The sequence below is a fragment of the Oncorhynchus kisutch genome, linkage group LG17, assembly GCF_002021735.2.
Source record: "Oncorhynchus kisutch isolate 150728-3 linkage group LG17, Okis_V2, whole genome shotgun sequence".
NCBI classification, from domain to species: Eukaryota; Metazoa; Chordata; class Actinopteri; order Salmoniformes; family Salmonidae; genus Oncorhynchus; species Oncorhynchus kisutch.
In genome coordinates this window covers 55,283,522-55,301,931 of record NC_034190.2, presented here as the reverse complement: position 1 = coordinate 55,301,931, position 18,410 = coordinate 55,283,522, and the positions used below count along the sequence as shown (strand labels likewise).

General features: G+C 43.7%; 1 protein-coding gene across 9 annotated transcripts in view; it reads left to right on the top strand.

Moving 5' to 3' along the window:
* LOC109907939 (kazrin) overlaps positions 1-18,410 on the top strand; it is a 209,951-nt gene that overhangs the window by 162,916 nt on the left and 28,625 nt on the right. For 5 of the 9 annotated variants that reach the window (XM_031794110.1, XM_031794113.1, XM_031794115.1 and 2 more), the window contains 3 exons: positions 4,950-5,141; positions 13,574-13,710; positions 13,927-14,097. In XM_031794110.1, coding sequence (XP_031649970.1) covers positions 4,950-5,141; positions 13,574-13,710; positions 13,927-14,097 — 500 coding nt within the window. Of the gene's footprint in view, positions 1-4,949; positions 5,142-13,573; positions 13,711-13,926; positions 14,098-15,929; positions 16,014-18,410 lie in introns of all 9 variants that reach the window. The other 4 variants (XM_031794109.1, XM_031794111.1, XM_020506245.2 and 1 more) reach the window with 1 other exon arrangement.

The window sequence follows — 18,410 nt, the reverse complement described above, 5'->3', positions numbered from 1 at the left end:
AAAATAGCGTCCACATAGTATTTTGTTAGCCAGAGCAAGGAGTTTGGATAGGCAGGCAAGGGAAGTGTAGTTGTGATATTTGCATTATCTTCTTATATCACTATATCCATGTTTTTCCATACCAGGAAAGGGCTAGCTGATTCAGAATTCCCACAGAGGTGCTGATGTTTTGGTTTTATAGCTGGTGTCTTGTCAGCTCTGACTATCCTCCATCTTATAACTGACACGTACTTGTTACTACTGTCTGATATAGTGCGAGAGTCATGTTTATCTCTCCATCAGTGCATCAGAGACACTGGGGATAGCAACACCAGTCCCATAATGTACTGATCCCATTGCATAGCAACTGAAGGATGGCTGCCATTATGCAAATACACTCGTTTAAACAGTCATTTACATGGACATATCTTATTTACTGTTTCTATGAATCATGATAAGTAGAAGCAGATTTGCTTGGTGAATTGGAGAGGAGTGGCTGGAGGGATGGAGGGGTGTTAATGCATGCACATATTTCACAGTTTCAAGCAAGCAGCCAAATTTCATTGGTCATTAGCCTCAATTGTGTCCCTTTGAAACCTCAGAATGATAATGTTTTTTTTTACCAACATCTTAACACCCAAATGATTTGAATTTGTATAATGCACTTTAAACTTACCGTGAATGTGCTGTGGGCATTGAATGACACAAAATATCATATAGCACTGCTTTGGTTGTAGACCTAGTAGCTTATATACTGACTGTATAAGAGTAAGTTTCAATCAGTCTTGGAGTCATGGTTGGGTGCTGGCCAAAGGTTGATGTATGTGCTAGCTCAAGTATGATATGCCAACTTGATCATTTTGAAAGCGCAAATTTGTAGTTAAGTCATGGTTTGACCGATGAGCGGTCAGTCAGGTGTACTAGTTGAAGTGAGGCAGTTGAGTTTGTTCCATTTGGCAAGTGTACTAGGTCCACTTCAGTAGTTCATTTCAAACTGGCTGGAGTCAGGTGCTACCTCAAGGTTTGTGACTATGCTAAGCAAGCCCCTGTTTGGCTTGTGAGATAGCTGCTAGCTGCCACTTGGCAGGCGTGTTAGCTAGCACAAATTAGTTGGATGTATTAGCCAGTGGGGAACAGGTGGCGGTGAAGGCTCGGCTTGTGGAAGATTCATTACTCCTCAAAACCCTGAGGAGAGAATGTACAGCCCTGACAGATTCCTCTCATTCGTTTACATGTAGCCAACCGTCGCTAACAGTGCTGCTCCACAGCAAACGAACACTGCTACTGCTTTATCTTCAGTATCGTACCAACTTCATCCACCGTCTATCACACACCTCTCACATTCTGTGGACTCACAGGTCTGACAGTCAAAAACCTTGAATTGTTGTACATTATTGACGTCCATGTGAAGAATTGACACTAAAGGGGCTAAGCTAGCTAGGCTACTATTCGTCCTGTGATTTGAAAGAGTTTTTGATGATGCTAATAGTGGTCTCGATCAGTGAGAAAGCCTGTTCGAAGGGATTGTGTGGATGATTTGCTTTTCAATGTTGAGTGGGGAGAAGCGCAAACACGTCGCTTCACTCGAGGCATCAAAAGCGAGTCAGTGACACAATGACGCCCCTGTTCTTTTGTGCCACAACCGTGTGTGGCTGCCAGGGTGATTGAATACTAATTAGCTGTGCAAACTGAATGACTGCATGGGTTATTATAGATCACATTGTTTATTATGCAGGTTTTTATTTTGCTCACAAGGCCATTTCTGTCTTAGTGATTCAACTGCACTGCACTAGGAGTTGTTTATTGAGCTCACAGGTGTGACTCTGTATTTGTCTCATAAGCTCACATCCATCCTCACATCCATCCACATATAGAGTATGCGTTCCTATTTTACTATCATCTCAGTGAAGGCCATAGCCATGAGGGTGCCACTATGCTTCAATCAAAAGAGCAGTAGCTACACAGCGCATGCCCAGCCCCTTAGTATACCACTACACAGGCAGCCTCAATGATAGTGAATAACCAGATAGTCCTGAGGAGGAAAGGAAGGAGAGCAGGAGAGATTGCACTTATCGGGAGACTCACTCTGGGTGTCATTTGTCATGCAGAGCTGTGGTGCTTGCTCGCCTCATCCCTAGCTCAAAGGAAGCATAAACGCTGACAAATAGGCTGCCATCTTCCTCCCCTGCCACCACCACCTCTCATTCTGGAATGTTTCAGTGCTTCGCTCGCCTGCAGAGAGGCTGCGACTCTCGCTAACTACAATGTAACGTATTCACAGACAGACACATCAGAAATGGCTTGGGTACTTGCCGGAGGTCTCTTTCAACGGGGTGTGTGAACTTAGTTCTCTCATCCCCTCTGACGAAGTTAACATACAACTTTGATGCAATAGTATGTTTTCATAAGGCTAAAGATGCTATTCAATCAACCTGATACCCAGAGTTTTGCGGTGTGAGACGTAACATCTAATCAAAGTGTATCTGGTTCACCAGGTTATTACAGATACAGTAGTATACCTTTATGTTCATTTCTCAGTGAAATAATAAACTTCAAACCCACTACTCTTACAGTGAACGGTTCAGGAACACTTCTTTGCCTTCCACTGGGAACGTGCGCTTATCAGTTTCGATTGGATACGACCCAAGTGAGCGTTGCCTCAGTCAGCCCTGTAATTGTTTTGTATGATTTGTGTGGTGTGTTGACGAGATAAAACCCAATATTCTGTGCTCAGCAACGTCCTTATGACTCCTTAATGTGCTGCCCAAGCACGATCAATAGAGGCTAACTTAATAAGTCATTCAATTCTCAAACATTACTAAATGTTGTGTGAATTTGTTTCCAAAATGGCTAGTGGTCTCACTCTCCCAATGAAGTATTACTGCTTGGGATGCTTTGCAAAATGTACGTCTATTATCGGCTCCATTAACTACACCTCAGCATAATGACACGCACTGCCACGCCGGTGGTTTTATTCAACCACTCCCCTAATAACCCTTTTACATTACATTTTAGTTATTTAGCAGGCACCCTTATCTGGAGCCACTTACAGGTTCATTTCAGTCGGTGAACACAAATAGAAAGTACAGAAAGTTCTGAATAACAGCATGATGCAGGTAACACAAAAGCATTGACATTCTCTGAAAGCTTTGTTATAGATTCTGAGAAGACACTCTTCCAAAGTGATGAGTAGCAAGCTGCATTCTGTGAGAGGTGGTAAAGCCAATGCTGTGGTATATTTGCAAATGCAGGGTGATGTTCATTAGGGAACGCAACGGAAACATTTTGCAACTGAAAATTAAAAAGGAGCGTTTCTTATTAGACAAATACAGGTAGTCCCACCGTGTTTGTCTGTTATCCTCTGTTTGGTGCATAAGGAACATGACCCAGTTGAAACAGGAAACATACTAGAGCGGTCTCCAGTCAGCCCAGTTAGCTGAGAAGCAAGTTGCTGAGAGGAGATTGCTAGGAAAGCTGCGGGCGACGTGCCCACTAGGCACTAATGAGCAGGGTTGAGATGGACGCTCCAGGGAAAGGTCGCCACCCACCACGGGAAAGAGATCACATGACCGTAGTGCCATTTGAGTGATGGGGGGGTGGGAACAATCAAGCCAACAAACACAACCAAAGTGTCTTGATTTGATTGGCCACTGTGGAAGTTAATAAGGACATTAGTTATGGACATTAGTTATGGATGTCATCCCCGTGTGAATTCTGAGCGTATTATGTTGAATTTTTGTGGAACTCATAGAGCAACCCTTTGTAAACTGTAGATGGAATGGATTTTCTAAAGGGAATAATGCCAAATGATTATTACAGAGGATGTGCATCCAGACATTTGTGTTTCTTCATCAAGTAAGGCATAAGGTTATGTTCTTGGAGATGGCCCAACATGTGAATATTATTATCCTATTGTAAGCTCTCTGCAATGAGCCACACAATCATTTTTAGTCGAGCCACACAATCATTTTTAGTCGAGCCACATCTTAACCTTGGCACTCCACTGAAAATGGCGTATGTAACTGGACCTATGTTTCTCTGCTCAATTTCCCCATTCATTATTGTGTCGTTTCTGTGTCCTACTGGGATATTGGCGCTGGGACATGAGAATAGTCTGATTTCGATATTTGGCAGTTGAGATGGGGATGAGCTGTTTTCTCCAGCTTCTCCTGAGCCGGATGACTCAACTCATTCCTTTTATAAATTAGTCTCAGTTAATCCAAGTAGGACTTTTTTCTTTGTATGAAAATCATTCAATGTTTTAGCTGCAGAGTTTAATCTTAGCACACCTTCTGAAGAACTGTCTTGTTCTCAGTTTGTTTGAATGTAGAAGCATCTAAATACTGTACATAATGACAGTTGAACCTTTGTTCTTCTGTATGCTTTTTTTCAGTCACTTTACCATCTTTGTCCTGTTGATTTCTGTGATGATTTCAGTGGAGGCCTTTCTTGCTATGCCCTTCATTGGCATGCTTTGAATTTCTCTGTGTTTGTTCAACAGCTAACAGTCATGCAAAAGGGCAGCAGTTTGCAGTAATATTTACAACAAACATAAACTCTCTCTCATTCCGTCCCCCTTTCTACCTCCATCTCTCCGTCCTACCATGTGTTGCTATACAAGAGCAGGGAATAGTCTGAGATACCATTAATTCCAACAATTAACTGTGATATTAAACTCCCAGTCTCTCTTTCCCTCCCTCCCTTCTGTGTTACAGTACAGTTTAGTGTACCATCAATTCCAAATAGAGACCTAACCTCTATCTCTTTCCCTAGCTCCTTTCCCTGCTCTCTCCTTCCTTCCTACCTGTTTTACAGTACCGTTTAGAGTAGGCCTACCATAATTTCCATAACCAATGCAGGACTAACTATCTCTGTCCCTCCCTCCCTACTTAACAGTACAGTTTAGAGTATCGCCCTTTCATAACAAATAGAGCCCTAACCTCTCTCTTTCTCCTTGTCTCCCTCCATAGTTTTGTTGCGGGAGGAGGTGGCCCAGCTCCAGGAGGAGGTGCACCTGCTGAGGCAGATGAAGGACATGTTGAGTAAGGACCTGGAGGAGGGCCACGGCGGCGGCTCCGCCGACGTGCTCTCAGCCACCGAGCTCCGCGTGCAGCTGGCCCAGAAGGAGCAGGAGCTAGACCGCGCCAAGGAGGCACTGCAGGGTGAGTAAGCGGGCTGACGGGAGGCTAAACAGTGAAAAGTGTGTAAGCAAACGCACCGAGAGATCCAGGACCAAGGTTGCCCAAGGCAACGGCCCAAACACACATCCCAATATAGAGTGAAGACAGTAACACATCTATTGATCATTTTATTAGGGAAATATCGCTGTCTTATATTATATTCAAAGAAAAATAATGATCTCGTTCGATATCAAAATAAGCACTTCACGGGTTGTCATGGGATTTTGTGTCTAAAACTGTTCGTTGGCAGAGGCCAACGCTCTTACACAGAAAGTAATACAATATAGCATAGAATAAAATACAATAACACAATATTACACTTGTGGCCTCTATGTTTAGCTCTGAATAGCTACACACTGGGCACAGAGGTCAAATCAACATCTATTCCACGTTGGTTCAATGTAATTTTGACGTGGAAACAACGTTGATTGAACTAGTGTGTGCCCAGTGGGTAGCCTCTGAACTTAAATATTTTATGAGTGGTCTGCAATGAAAGCCAAAGCAAACAGACTCCTGCAGACACTAAGAGCAATCGCAAGTAATGAAAGCTGAATTAAGAGAGGCTTCTGTTATCTTACAGGGTCTAGAGAAGTTAAGCAGGATGGCTTTGCTCTATGATCAAGCTCCCCTGCGTGGGAGAACAAAGGAAATTGCTTGTTGTCATCTCTTAATTAATAGAAGTTTGTTTTCATTGCTCGGGAATAGCTTTCAGCACTGATCGTCAAAGAATTAATGTGAAGTGACATGCGAGTACTTTGTCATCTACTGATAGGCTGGTGCAGGTACTAGGGTAATAAATTCTGAGGCCAGAGTCTGATATGTCCTCCCTATCTTTTTTGGTTGATATCAAAGGGTAAAAGAGAAGCTAGCTAGCACTTTAGTTGCCATGACACCCATAGTTGAGCTTGTACATTTTTCCCCCCGCTACTATGACACTCTGTGAGGCCCCACTGTGACTCGCTAATGTCAAAAACATTGCTCAGTGGCGCAGATGTCACTGCATCACACTGCTAGATGCGTCACTACAGACCCGGGTTCAATCCCAGGCTGTATCACAACTGGCCGTGATCGGGAGTCCCGTAGTGCGGCGCACAATTGGCCCAGTGTCATCCGGGATAGGGGAGGGTTTGGCCGGGGGGGGCTTTACTTAGCTCATTGCGCTCTAGTGACTCCTTGTGGCGAGCCAGGCTTCTGCAGGCTGACCCCGTTTGCCAGTTGAATGGTGTTTTCTCTGAATCATTGGTGCGGCTGCCTTCCGGGTTAAGCAGGCCGGTATTAAGAAGTGCGGTTTGGCGTGTCATCTTTCGGAGGACGCATGACTTGACCTTTGCCTCCCGAGCCTGTTGGGGAGTTGCAATGATGAGACAATATGGAAACTGGGGAGGGAAAAATTAAAATTAAAAATTAAATACAATAAAATATGACTCAGAGACTGATATATCATTACCCCTGATTGCCCCTGGTGATCTTAAGTATGACAAAGTAAACCACATTGAGTGAGGTGGTGTTATGATCGAGCTAAAGGTGGGGGTCCATTACTATAACAACTCGTGGCACCCTTGTTACCATCAAAGGATGGACGTCATCTGTAGCTAGCACAAACTGACCACACTGTGTCAAGGTCCTACCACTGGAACTGCGATCTTAGCGTGAGCGTCAATAGCTCTCACAGCCTGGTCCCAGATACAGGAAATGGCATGTTATGTTGAAGATGTCCCTAGTGGTGCCACTTTCAGCCATGGCCAAGCAGAACTTGGAAACATCTGTTCTCCCCATTTTGGCTCATTTAAATGTTTGTGTTGTTGTGCTGTTTGTTTTCCATAAATGCGGGAATGCTTTCTCTCTCTGGTTCGGCATACTTATGAGCAGTAGCAGGAATAATTATAGTGTGTGGGTTTGTTTTGATAGATGGGAGCTAAACCCAGGAGAGCGGACCTATGTGGCCAAAGTAGCGCTGTCGTCATGTGTACTTAAACCATGGCAACCGTAGAACACTGGGCCCTGTTAAAGGAACAGTAACCTTTTCACACAAGTCATTAGCAGTGTCATGACGCTAGCCCTTTCAGTGACTTGGCTAGCAGAGATGTGAACAACACCCTCCCCCTTTCCTGTTAGGAGGGGAGGGGGAGCAGTTTTATGACTTTACAACCACGTCGTAAATTCCTCGTCTCCCTGACCATGCAGTATGGGAGAGAGAGTGTCACAGTAGAACAACGGAACTCTCCCGACAAATTCTACAACATCCCAGAATTTTAGAATTGAACAATATTCTTATTTTGTGTAAACGGTTGGTGGAGAAGCCAGCTACGACCCGGTCCATTTTGTTTCATTTTTGTGACCTCATGAAAGACAGTACAGCCACATGAATCTAACTCTGTTTATATAGGTTCCTCAGTTATGAGGCTTGCATCTAATTATTGTATAAAATAAATGAGTAAAGATAACTAATTGTGAAATGATGTAATGTGATGTTAAGCTTTAAAATTAGAATTGTCTCTCATGTAAAGTTCAACTACTCAGTAACCACTCCCAAGTGAATAGACATTGGTTGGAAATTATGAACCAACCCCTTTTCTACATTTCTATAAAAGCCCCCGTGACAAACTCACCTCAGTTCCAAATAACCGGAGGACTTGTCCTCCACGTTGAAAAGGGCTAATTTCAACTATACAGGCCAGGAAATGAGAGAGCTTGCTTCACACGTGAAACGGTATGAACTCTGAAGTATTGATCGTTCAAGAAGAAGTGAGTCCTAGATTACAGCCTAACAGACTGCAGCTGTAAATCTAGTACGAGAACACTGACCGACACGGAAGCATCTCCAGAGTGAGATGAACCTCTTAGACCAAGTGAACCTCTCACACGACGACCCGGAAGATGCCACAAAGGACGATGGCGACATTGACTGGGCAAACCAGAGCCTCACATCACCAGCTCAACTATTGAAGCCAGCTTCCTGTAAATATAATGCATTGCTTTTCCAAATGAGCGATCGTTAGTGGCATATGTATTTATGTGAGAATAGTTTCCCAGGTCCAATAGAGACCCCTGTTCCTTAGTCTCCCTTCCATAACCCCCTTCTCTTCTCTCTGAATCTATCGTGTTGTAAACAAACAGTTTTTGTTCAGTCCACTAGGGACGGTATTTACTGTATAATGTTATTATGTATTGTATATTCTGTAATTGTTTAATTAGTTAGTAAATAAATAATTGAGCCAATTTGTGTATGGATGATTCATAATTAAAGGCTGGGTTTGTGCAGATAACCAACAATTTTACGATGTTCAGATAAGACTGATATTAGGTAAAGAATAATTAATGACTGACTGCTATTGATATAAAAGATCTTTAAGAGTGGATTCGGGAGATAGCCGCTCTATATAAGCTAATTCTTCCGTGGTTCCCCAGGTTATAAATTAGTTAATTAAATCATGTAATCAATTAAACGTTAGGTAATCAATTTGATAAAATAGCATGTCATATTGAAGAAGTCAGAGACACAAAAGCAGTTAGCTAGCACTTCTGTTTTCCTTACTGTTACCTGAGTTAGCGAAGTAGCGTAGACCCACTAGAGGACTCATGAGTTCTTCAAGCTGGGGGACCATTTGGTTTGAAGTACCTTCTGGTGGGAAACAGAAGTGTTCTGGAGAGTATCTTGTCAAATAGAATGATGCTCGACTGCTGCAAATTAAACTGAGGCAGATTGTTGTTTCTGTTTGATTTAACCCAAACTAAATCCTCGCCTGGGGAAAAGAGCCCAAAGTTTCGAGAGCATAAGCTCTTACAGGGACTTTGATTACCTCTCCTAAAGATTGATGTGATACAGGACAACTCTGTGGTTTTGTGTTTATCTGTCGGGATGGAAAAGAAGGCTGGAGGGGTACAGATGAGTGACAGAGACGTGGATGGCATCTTGTTTCTTCTGCTGTTGCATGCCAGCAGAGAATTGCAGTATATTGTTCCATTGGGTTTTATACAGGGTGTTGTTCCTACCTTAGCTCTGAGTAAGTTAGTTCCCTACGTTTGGAGAGTTTTGTATCTGAGTAAATTAATTCAAAAGTGGAACAAGGGCACCTTCAATCCACCCACCCTCCTTTTCTCAATCCCAGATACAATAAGCACTTATCAGCTATCTCCCTCCCTCCTTCCCTCTCTCTCTTTCCCTCTCATTGTGTATCCCTCTAACACAGCCCCATCTCTGTGTGAAGCCCTCTGCTCAGCCCACTCCATGCCGGTCATTGGGCTTTGAACACTGTAATTGTTTTGGTGGGTAATTGCCACCCGCTCATAATTGTAGGTTTGTTGTGATGCCCGTGAATGCTCAAGCTAGCAGGAGTGGGCAGGAGAAGGACAGGGTAAGAAACATACCCAAGTTAGTTAGGTGCAAGGCATAGAGTGGATAGGGCTATATATAGACAATTGCAGCAGAAGGAAACAAGTAAAGGAGGCAGCTTAGACATAGCCTAACCTACCTTGGCAAAAAACAAGGGCCATTTTAGATCTATTGAACTGAAATGTCCAGTCCAGCTACTGCAACTGAACTGTTATCATTTCAATGTGTTTAGCAGTTTATCTGAGCCCCTTTTGGGTTGGACAATTTCTCTGCAAACAAGTTGGATGTTTAATTAGCATCAATTATTCAAAGCGTACTTTGTCCATGCTGCCAGTTTTCAATTAGCTATTTCCACAATGGCCAATGACTATCTCTCTGGGATTCCCAGTCAATGCAGTCAGAAATGAAAGCCTCAGACGCCAATGTATCATCAAAGCACAATCTGCCGAGTGCATTTAGTGCTATTTCACACTACGACATGTTTTGAAAGCTGCACAGCCCCACACTCTGGACCCCTTCCTCAGTAGAATACACACAAACACCACAGAGCGGCCCACAAGAGTCGTCACGCTCTCGTTGGACCACTTCACCCGATCACGTTAAATTAATTACAGTTTTAGAGGCCTTAACAAATGAAGGCTTCTTTCAAAACGACTCCAATTGAATTTGAAAAGTGGAAAACATAAATGCAGTCAGGCTAATGTGCTCCAAACTTCCAAGGTTCTTTATGTAATTATTTTTGCTGGCAGCTGTTTCGTCTAAGAGATATTCGAACTGCTTCGTAGTTCAATCTTCAGTCAATTTGTCTCCAGGGAGTTGTAATTTAGGTTCACAGTGCCACCTAGTGGTTGCCTATGGTACCTTTGTCCACCTATCCCCAATCAAGAGAACAACCAATCACCCGATCAAAATTCATTGAAAAACTCTACAGCGATGGTCCTCTTTAAGGAACTCTTAAAGGTTTCATTAATTGCACCTCAGTATAATGAATTGTGATTGGTGGCTCGCCTCAACAATCAGCTTGGCCCCTCTCCTCATTGCCAGGCCTCATATACGCTGCATGGAAAGACAGACCTTACACTAGAGTAATGAGACAGACATAGAGAGGTCTGAAAAGCTAGAATCTGTGAATGGTGGTGTCCATACAGTAGCTGCTGCTAATTGTCTTATTTTGATGAAAAACCACCAGTGCCACATATGGTCTTAGCTGCTGAATAGATACAGATAGCAAAGTAACTATGTGTCAGAAGTGAATTAAATTAAATTAAAATCTCCTCTACGGTCGATAAATGGTGGGTGCGTTGAAATGAAAAGTAACACTGCAGTGCCAAGTTGTATGTGGCAGATTCACACAGTAACGACTGAATCGAATAATCAAGTTGGTTGGGTTTTGCAAATTCAGCGCAAGCTCAATTTAATTTGAATTATTTTCATCTTCATCTTTTATCGTTTTATCAAAGTCTCTGCTGCTTTTCTGCCCAGATTCCCCCACTGAAATGTCTTTGCTACTGGTCTTCACAGTCCCCGGACTAGCAGTTAATGAGGAATGGTTGATCCATTTTTAATGGTAGCTCCCCTGGCTCGCTCGTAAACTACAGGATCTCTGCAGCAGTGAGGGTCAAAGGTCAGCCAGGGGAATTATGTTTTACAGTGACCCCCCCCCATTGTAGTACAGTGTAGGGTAATATTTGATGAATATATGAATTTTATGTACAGGTAAAATAAAGGCAACACCAACATAAAGGGTGTTGTACCACCACGTCGCATATAGTGTACATCGTTTTCATTAAACCATTCAGAGACCACTCGTGTGCAGTGAATGGGGCCATTGTCATCCTGGAAGAGACCACTCCCATCAGGATAGACATGATTCACCATAGGTTGAAGGTGATCACTCAGAATGGCTGCATTTATTGGTGTTTACATTGGCCTGTAAGGGGACCTAAACCATGTCAGGAAAATGCACGCCCCACCATAACAGAGCCGACAGAACCCTTCACCGTGGGAAACAAGCACTCGGGCCTGTAGGTTTCTTTTGGCAACTGTGTCTGCCCAGCATTTTTATACATGACCCTAAGCATGATGGGACTCACTGTGGTTCAGTCACACAGGACGTAGGAGCCTCTCGAGTAACCGAAAGTTCCCACAGGAACATAATGTTCCGATCCACACACACTAATGAATGAAGCCACTATATAGTGAACTGCTTTTGTCCAGGGGCAATCGGGCTCAATAGTGCACTACGTAGGGAATAGGGTGCCACATTATGAAAGAAAGACAGCTGTAATCAAAAATGAGTGTGCAATGTGTGGTCACAAACCACATATCCCTTTGTCTCATAGACAATGCTGAGATAGGGTAGAGCGAATGGGGTAGGGTTATGGTCTGTGAAGTGTTTTGCAGGAACCGTGGGTAGATGGGAAAGATTGGTCCGTGTCCCGCTGCTAGTAATGCATTTGTGTTTTTCCAGTGTGTTTTGTTCTCCTCTCACTCCCGCTGTTACCTGGAATGCCCTTGAGCTGATGCACGCACACGTATGTTCAGACACACACACACACACACACACACACACAGAGACACACACACACACGTTCATCCATAAACACACTCACACCCACATACGGACATTCACACATACACACACACATCGAGGGGAGAGCAGGTGCTGGTCTTATCATAGAGACAGTGTATGAAAATACATCCGTTCAGTTCGTTTTTTTTGTCCTCAAACTCTACACACAACATTAGCTCCAGGTCTGTTTGCCCGGTTCCCTGGTGGTTTGCCCTGTCTCATCTGATAATGACTTTTGGAGTGGCTGGAGTCTTGGAGAAGCCATCCGTGTCTCTGAGAATGGAAGTCATTAATATGGTTGTCAGTGAAGGTGGCACTCCGGCGGTTTCCTGTCTCACCTGTCCGGCTTAAAGCAGAACCTCTGGGTCTCTGAAGGAACTGAGACAACGCCACATCCCTCCTAATTCTGTCTATTTATGAACGCACCACACATGAACTGTGACAATGAACAAGGCTCTGCCTCAATGGGTTGTAGAGGGAGTTTTTGTTGCCAAATACTTGCCAATACGAGATTATTATTTATTTTTTTGCTCTGCCACTTTTTCTCTCAGCTCAAAGGGAGCTTTGATAGAATTTCCTGTAGCAGGTGCAGAAAGGAGCGGAGCTTCCTGTCGGCCTGACCAATGAGGGGGGATCTCTTTGTTTTTGTGGTCCGGCCAGGTGGCTCAGTCATACATTACATTGGCATGGGGATTGGTCTCCCGGAGACTGCGGGTGAGCAGAGGGAGTAAAAAGAGGGTGAATCTGTCCTTGTGAAAAGTTGGCGCTGGGTTGATGCGTCCGTCCGAGTGTGTGAGCGACCCCCAGATGCTGTCTGTGAACGTCGCTCAATTGCAGTGTCTGCAATGGAACTTAATTAATGAGACCCAGCTGGAGGCTTGGCTATGTGAGAGATGGGGAGAGAAAGAGAGATTTTGCCATCTCCCAGTTTAAACCAAAGACATGAGGTAAATGTGGTTAGATTAAATCTATATAACTTAAGGGAGAATCAAAGAGAAAAGAGCAGAGAAGCAGAGGGTGTTTATCTACGTTGATCCCCACTCTGTAGTACGGCTGGGTTAAGTGACAGAGTGGAAGTCCACCTGTCTGCATCCCTCTCAGGCTCTGTAAGATTTAAATGTCAGTTGAGATGAAGAGATTGACATAAAGGCCCATCTCTGATTCACTTTTCCATCAACAAGCTCCCACTCAGCATTAGACATGCAAGAGCAGGCTTATCGAAGGATCTCTATACACTGCTCATTTGTCCCCAACTGAATTTAAAAAGAAGTGCATTGTGCTTTTGTGTACTTTGCCTTTTCTCACAGTTCAACGAATGTGGTACTGTAATTAGTGTTCACACTGTGTATTACTAGTAGTATTCAACTCTGCTTTGGAATGGAATAGTCCTTCTGAGACAATCCTAATATGGACACCGTACACTTGTGACAATAATGTTAACAACATAGAACTGAACATATATCCTCTGTATAGAGACTATGCTAACTGACTCTCTTATTGTCTTCATAGCGATGAAGGCGGACCGGAAGCGTTTGAAGGCGGAGAAAGCAGATCTGGTCAACCAGATGCAGCAGCTCTACGCCACACTGGAGAGCCGAGAGGAGCAGCTCCGTGACTTCATCCGCAACTACGAACAGCACAGAAAAGTACGACACGTCTCACACACACACACACACAAGGCTTTATTAGCTTTTATTAAGATACAAAGTGCACAAATCATAGAAGTAGTATAATGATTGTCATTAACTTGTTATGTCATTGTAAGTAATTGAAAAGATGAATGAATGTGTGCCCCTCTCCTCTTACTCTCCCCTCTCTCTCCCCCGTATCGCCCACTATCCGCCCCTCTCTCTGCCTGTCAGGAGAGTGAGGATGCGGTGAAAGTGCTGGCTAAGGAGAAGGACCTGTTGGAGAGGGAGAAGTGGGACCTACGGCGGCAGACTAAGGAATCTACAGAGCACTCCGGCGCCCTACGCTCCCAACTGGACCTGAAGGAGAACAGGATCAAGGAGCTGGAGGCCGAGCTGGCCATGGTGAGACACACACACTCATACAATTTGAAGTCGGAAGTTTACATAAACTCAGTTTTTCACAATTCCTGACATTTAATCCTAGTGAAAAACCTGTCTTAGGTCAGTTAGGATCACCACTTTATTTTAAGAATGTGAAATGTCAGAATAATAGTAGAGAGAGTGATTTATTTCAGCTTTTATTTCTTTCATCACATTCCCAGTGGGTCAGAGGTTTGCATACACACAATTACTATTTGGTAGCATTGTCTTGAAATTGTTTAACTTGGGTCAAATGTTTCAGGTAGCCTTCCACAAGCTAACTCACAATAAGTAGAATTTTGGTCAGGTTTGGTCAGGTAACTGAGTAAGGTTTGTAGGCCTCCTTGCTCGCACACACTTTTTCTGTTCTACCCACACATTTTATATAGGATTGATGTCAGGGCTTTGTGATGTCCACTCGAATACCTTGACTTTGTTGTCCTTAAGCCATTCTGCCACAACTTTGGAAGTATGCCTGGGGTCATTCTTCATTTGGAAGACCCATTTGCGACCAAGCTTTAACTTCCTGACTGATGTCTTGAGATGTTGCTTCAATATATCCACGTAATTTTCCTCCCTCATGAAGCCATCTATTTCGTGAAGTGCACCAGTCCCTCCTGCAGCAAAACACCCCCACAACATGATGCTGCCACCCTGTGCTTCACGGATGGGATGGTGTTCTTTGGCTTGCAAGCCTCCCCCTTTTTCCTCCAAACATAACGATGGTCATTATGGCCAAACAGTTCTATTTTTGTTTCATCAGACCACAGGCCATTTCTCCAAAAAGTACAATCTTTGTCCCAATGTGCAGTTGCAAACCTTTTTTATGGCGGTTTTGGAGCAGTGGCTTCTTCCTTGCTGAGCAGCCTTTGTCCCCATGTGCACTTGCACACCTTTTATATGGTGGTTTTGGAACAGTGGCTTCTTCCTTGCTGAGCAGCCTTTCAGGTTATGTCGATATAGGACTCGTTTTACTGTGGATATAGATACTTTTGTACCTGTTTCCTCCAGCATCTTCACAAGGTCCTTTGCTATTGTTCTGGGATTGATTTGCACTTTTCACACCAAAGTACGTTCATCTCTAGGAGACAGAGCGCGTCTCCTTCCTGAGCGGTATGACGGCTGCGTGGTCCCATGGTGTTTATACTTGCGTACTATTGTTTGTACAGATGAATGTGGTACCTTCAGTCGTTTGGAAATTGCTCACAAGGATGAACCAGACTTGAAGAGGTCTACAACATTTTTTCTGAGGTCTTGGCTGATTTCTTTTGATTTTCCCATGATGTCAAGCAAAGAGGCATTGCGTTTGAAGGTAGGCCTTGAAATACATCCACAGGTACACCTCCAATTGACACAAATTATGTCAATTAGCCTATCAGAAGCTTCTAAAGCCATGACATCCTCTTCTGGAAAGCTGTTTAAATGCACGGTCAACTTAGTGTATGTAAACTTCTGACCCACTGGAATTGTGATACAGTGAAATAATCTGTCTGTTAACAATTGTTGGAAAAATTACTTTCATGCACAAAGTAGATGTCCTAACCAACTTGCCAAAACTATAGTTTGTTAAAGACTCCAACCTAAGTGTATGTAAATGTCCGACTTCAACTGTACATACAGCCTGAAACACACAGAAGAATACACACCTGCAAATACACACACGCTCGAGCCCGTTCAGCAAGTCAGGGTAAGAAACCCAGAGTTTTGCTACATCTGTTGCTGGACCATTACACTCCTTCTACACACACACAGAAGAGCAGCCCCTCTCAACGTGTGTATGTGTGTGTGTGTGCCCTTCCTGTCTCCTCCCTCAGATAAGTAACAGTGTGACACAGAAAATGGAATACTGGGTGTTTGATCGCCCCGTCGACAGGGAGCCTTCCCCTAGGGTCATGTCGGTAAGAACGGACCCCCTGCTCGCCTCTCTTTGTGACACCCCCCCCACCCCACCCCACCCCCGCCACGTCGCTCTATTTCAAAGCGTGCCGCCATTCCCCTGATCTTCTCCCCAGTGTGAAATTCATTTAGGGAGTCCTGGGTTCGAATAGTATTTGAAATCCACCAAATGCTTTAGTTGTGCTTGATGGAGCTTGCCTGGCGCAACAAAAACCATTTGAATAGTCCAGAAAAGAGCCAATCCCGTCCTTCTGGCACTCCACACAGGCTTGTGCAATCAAATACTATTTGAACCCAGCTCTGGTATGCACGTGCATCACTAACCCCCTGGTTGATGCCAATGGTCCGATAACCTCTTGACGGAATGATCCCTATTTGAGTCGATTTGTGAATGATTTGAATGTTCTCAATCTGATTGACCCCTTTTCTTGGTTTCATCTAACTCGGAGTGACTAGACGGATCATCTGGTGTAGTTGTTAGGGAAGTGCATTGATGAATTAATGAACTAACATCTGAGTTCCACACATGGGCTCATTGTTTGACCAGGGAAATGCTTAGCACTGTCCTAAGGATTGTGAACGGGTCATTTAAGAGGTTGGGGACGTTTTTGATGGTGATGATGATGATGATGATGATGATGGGTTGATGATTATGATCATTCGGATGAGGGTACTACTGTTGCAAAGGAAGGGTATATTACTGGAAACTTTCAAAGCTTACCAGTAAAGTACCAGCCTTTTGGTAACTTTCAAGGATTTTATGTAATTTATCACAAGTTATCTAGTGGCTGTTTTGGATCATTTAGATTACCACAGGTGTCTACTTATCTCTGGCCCGCTGTGTGGCCTTATCACATGTAAAGTACACTGAGTAAAAAATATCAACAGAAAATGTAAGGTGTTGGTCACATGTTTCATGAGCTGAAATAAAAGTTAGCAGACATTTTTCATACGCACAAAAAAGCTTTTTTCTCTTCAATTTTGTGCACACATTTGTTTACATCCCTGTTGGTGAGCATTTCCCCTTTGCCTAGATAATCCATCCACCTGACAGGTGTGACATATCAAGAAGCTGATTAAACAGCATGATCATTACACAAGTGCAACTTGTGCTGGGGACAATAAATGGCCACTCTAAAATGTGCAGTTTTGTCACATGACGCAATGCCACAGATGTCTCAAGTTTTGAGGGAGCGTACAATTGGCGTGCTGACTGCAGGAATGTCCTGCAGTGTTAATTTCTCTACCATAAACCACCTCCTTTGTTGTTTTAGAGAATGTGGCAGTATGTCCAACCAGCCTCACAACTGCAAAACACGTGTAACCACACCAGCCCAGGACCTCCACATCTGACTTCCTCTTGCATTGGGATCGTCTGCGACCAGCCACCCAGACAGCTGATGAAACTGTGAGTTCGCAGAACCTAAGCATTTCTGCACAAACTGTCAGAAACCATCTCAGGGAAGCACATTTGCGTGCTCGTCGTCCTCACTAGAGTCTTGACCTGACTGCAGTTCGGCGTTGTAACCGAATTCAGTGGGCAAGTGCTCGCCTTCAATGGCCACTGGCACACTGGAGAAGTGTTATTTTCACGGATACATCCCGGGTTTCATCTGTGCCGGGCAGATGGCGAGGAGTTTGCTGATGTCAACGTTATGGACAGAGTGCTCCATGGTGGCATTGGGGTTATGGTATGGGCAGGCATAAGCTATGGACAACGAACACAATTGCATTTTATCGATGGCAATTTCAATTCACCAAGATACCGTGACGGGATCCTGAGGCCCATTGTCGTGCCATTCATCCACCGCCATCACCTTATGTTTCAGCATGATAATACACGGCCCCATGTCGCAAGGATCTGTAGACAGTTCTTGGAAGCTGAAAATGTCCCAGTTCTTCCATGGCCTGCATACTCACCAGGCATGTTTGGGATGCTCCCGCCAGCAACTTCGAACAGGCATTGAAGAGGAGTGGGAAAATATTCCACAGGCCACAATCAACAGCCTGATCAACTCTATGTGAAGGAGATGTGTCATGATGCATTAAGGCAAATGGTGGTCACACCAGATACTGACTGGTTTTCTGATCTACTCCCCAATCTTTTTTTGAAGGCCCTAATGAATCTATTTAAATTGATTGATTTCCTTATATGAACTCTAACTCAGTAAAATCTTTGAAATTGTTGCATGCTGCACTTGTATTTTTGTTTAGTGTATATAATATAATCAAATAAGATTTCAAAATTAAATTATTATAAACCATCAACATAGCAAATACCCTTTGTGTTTAATATTTATTTTACTATGTCAATATGTTTTGGCAGAGTTAATTGAAGTTGCAGAGTTAATTGAAAATAATGCCATTGTTGATTAGATGCTTCTTTCAGCAATTAGGCT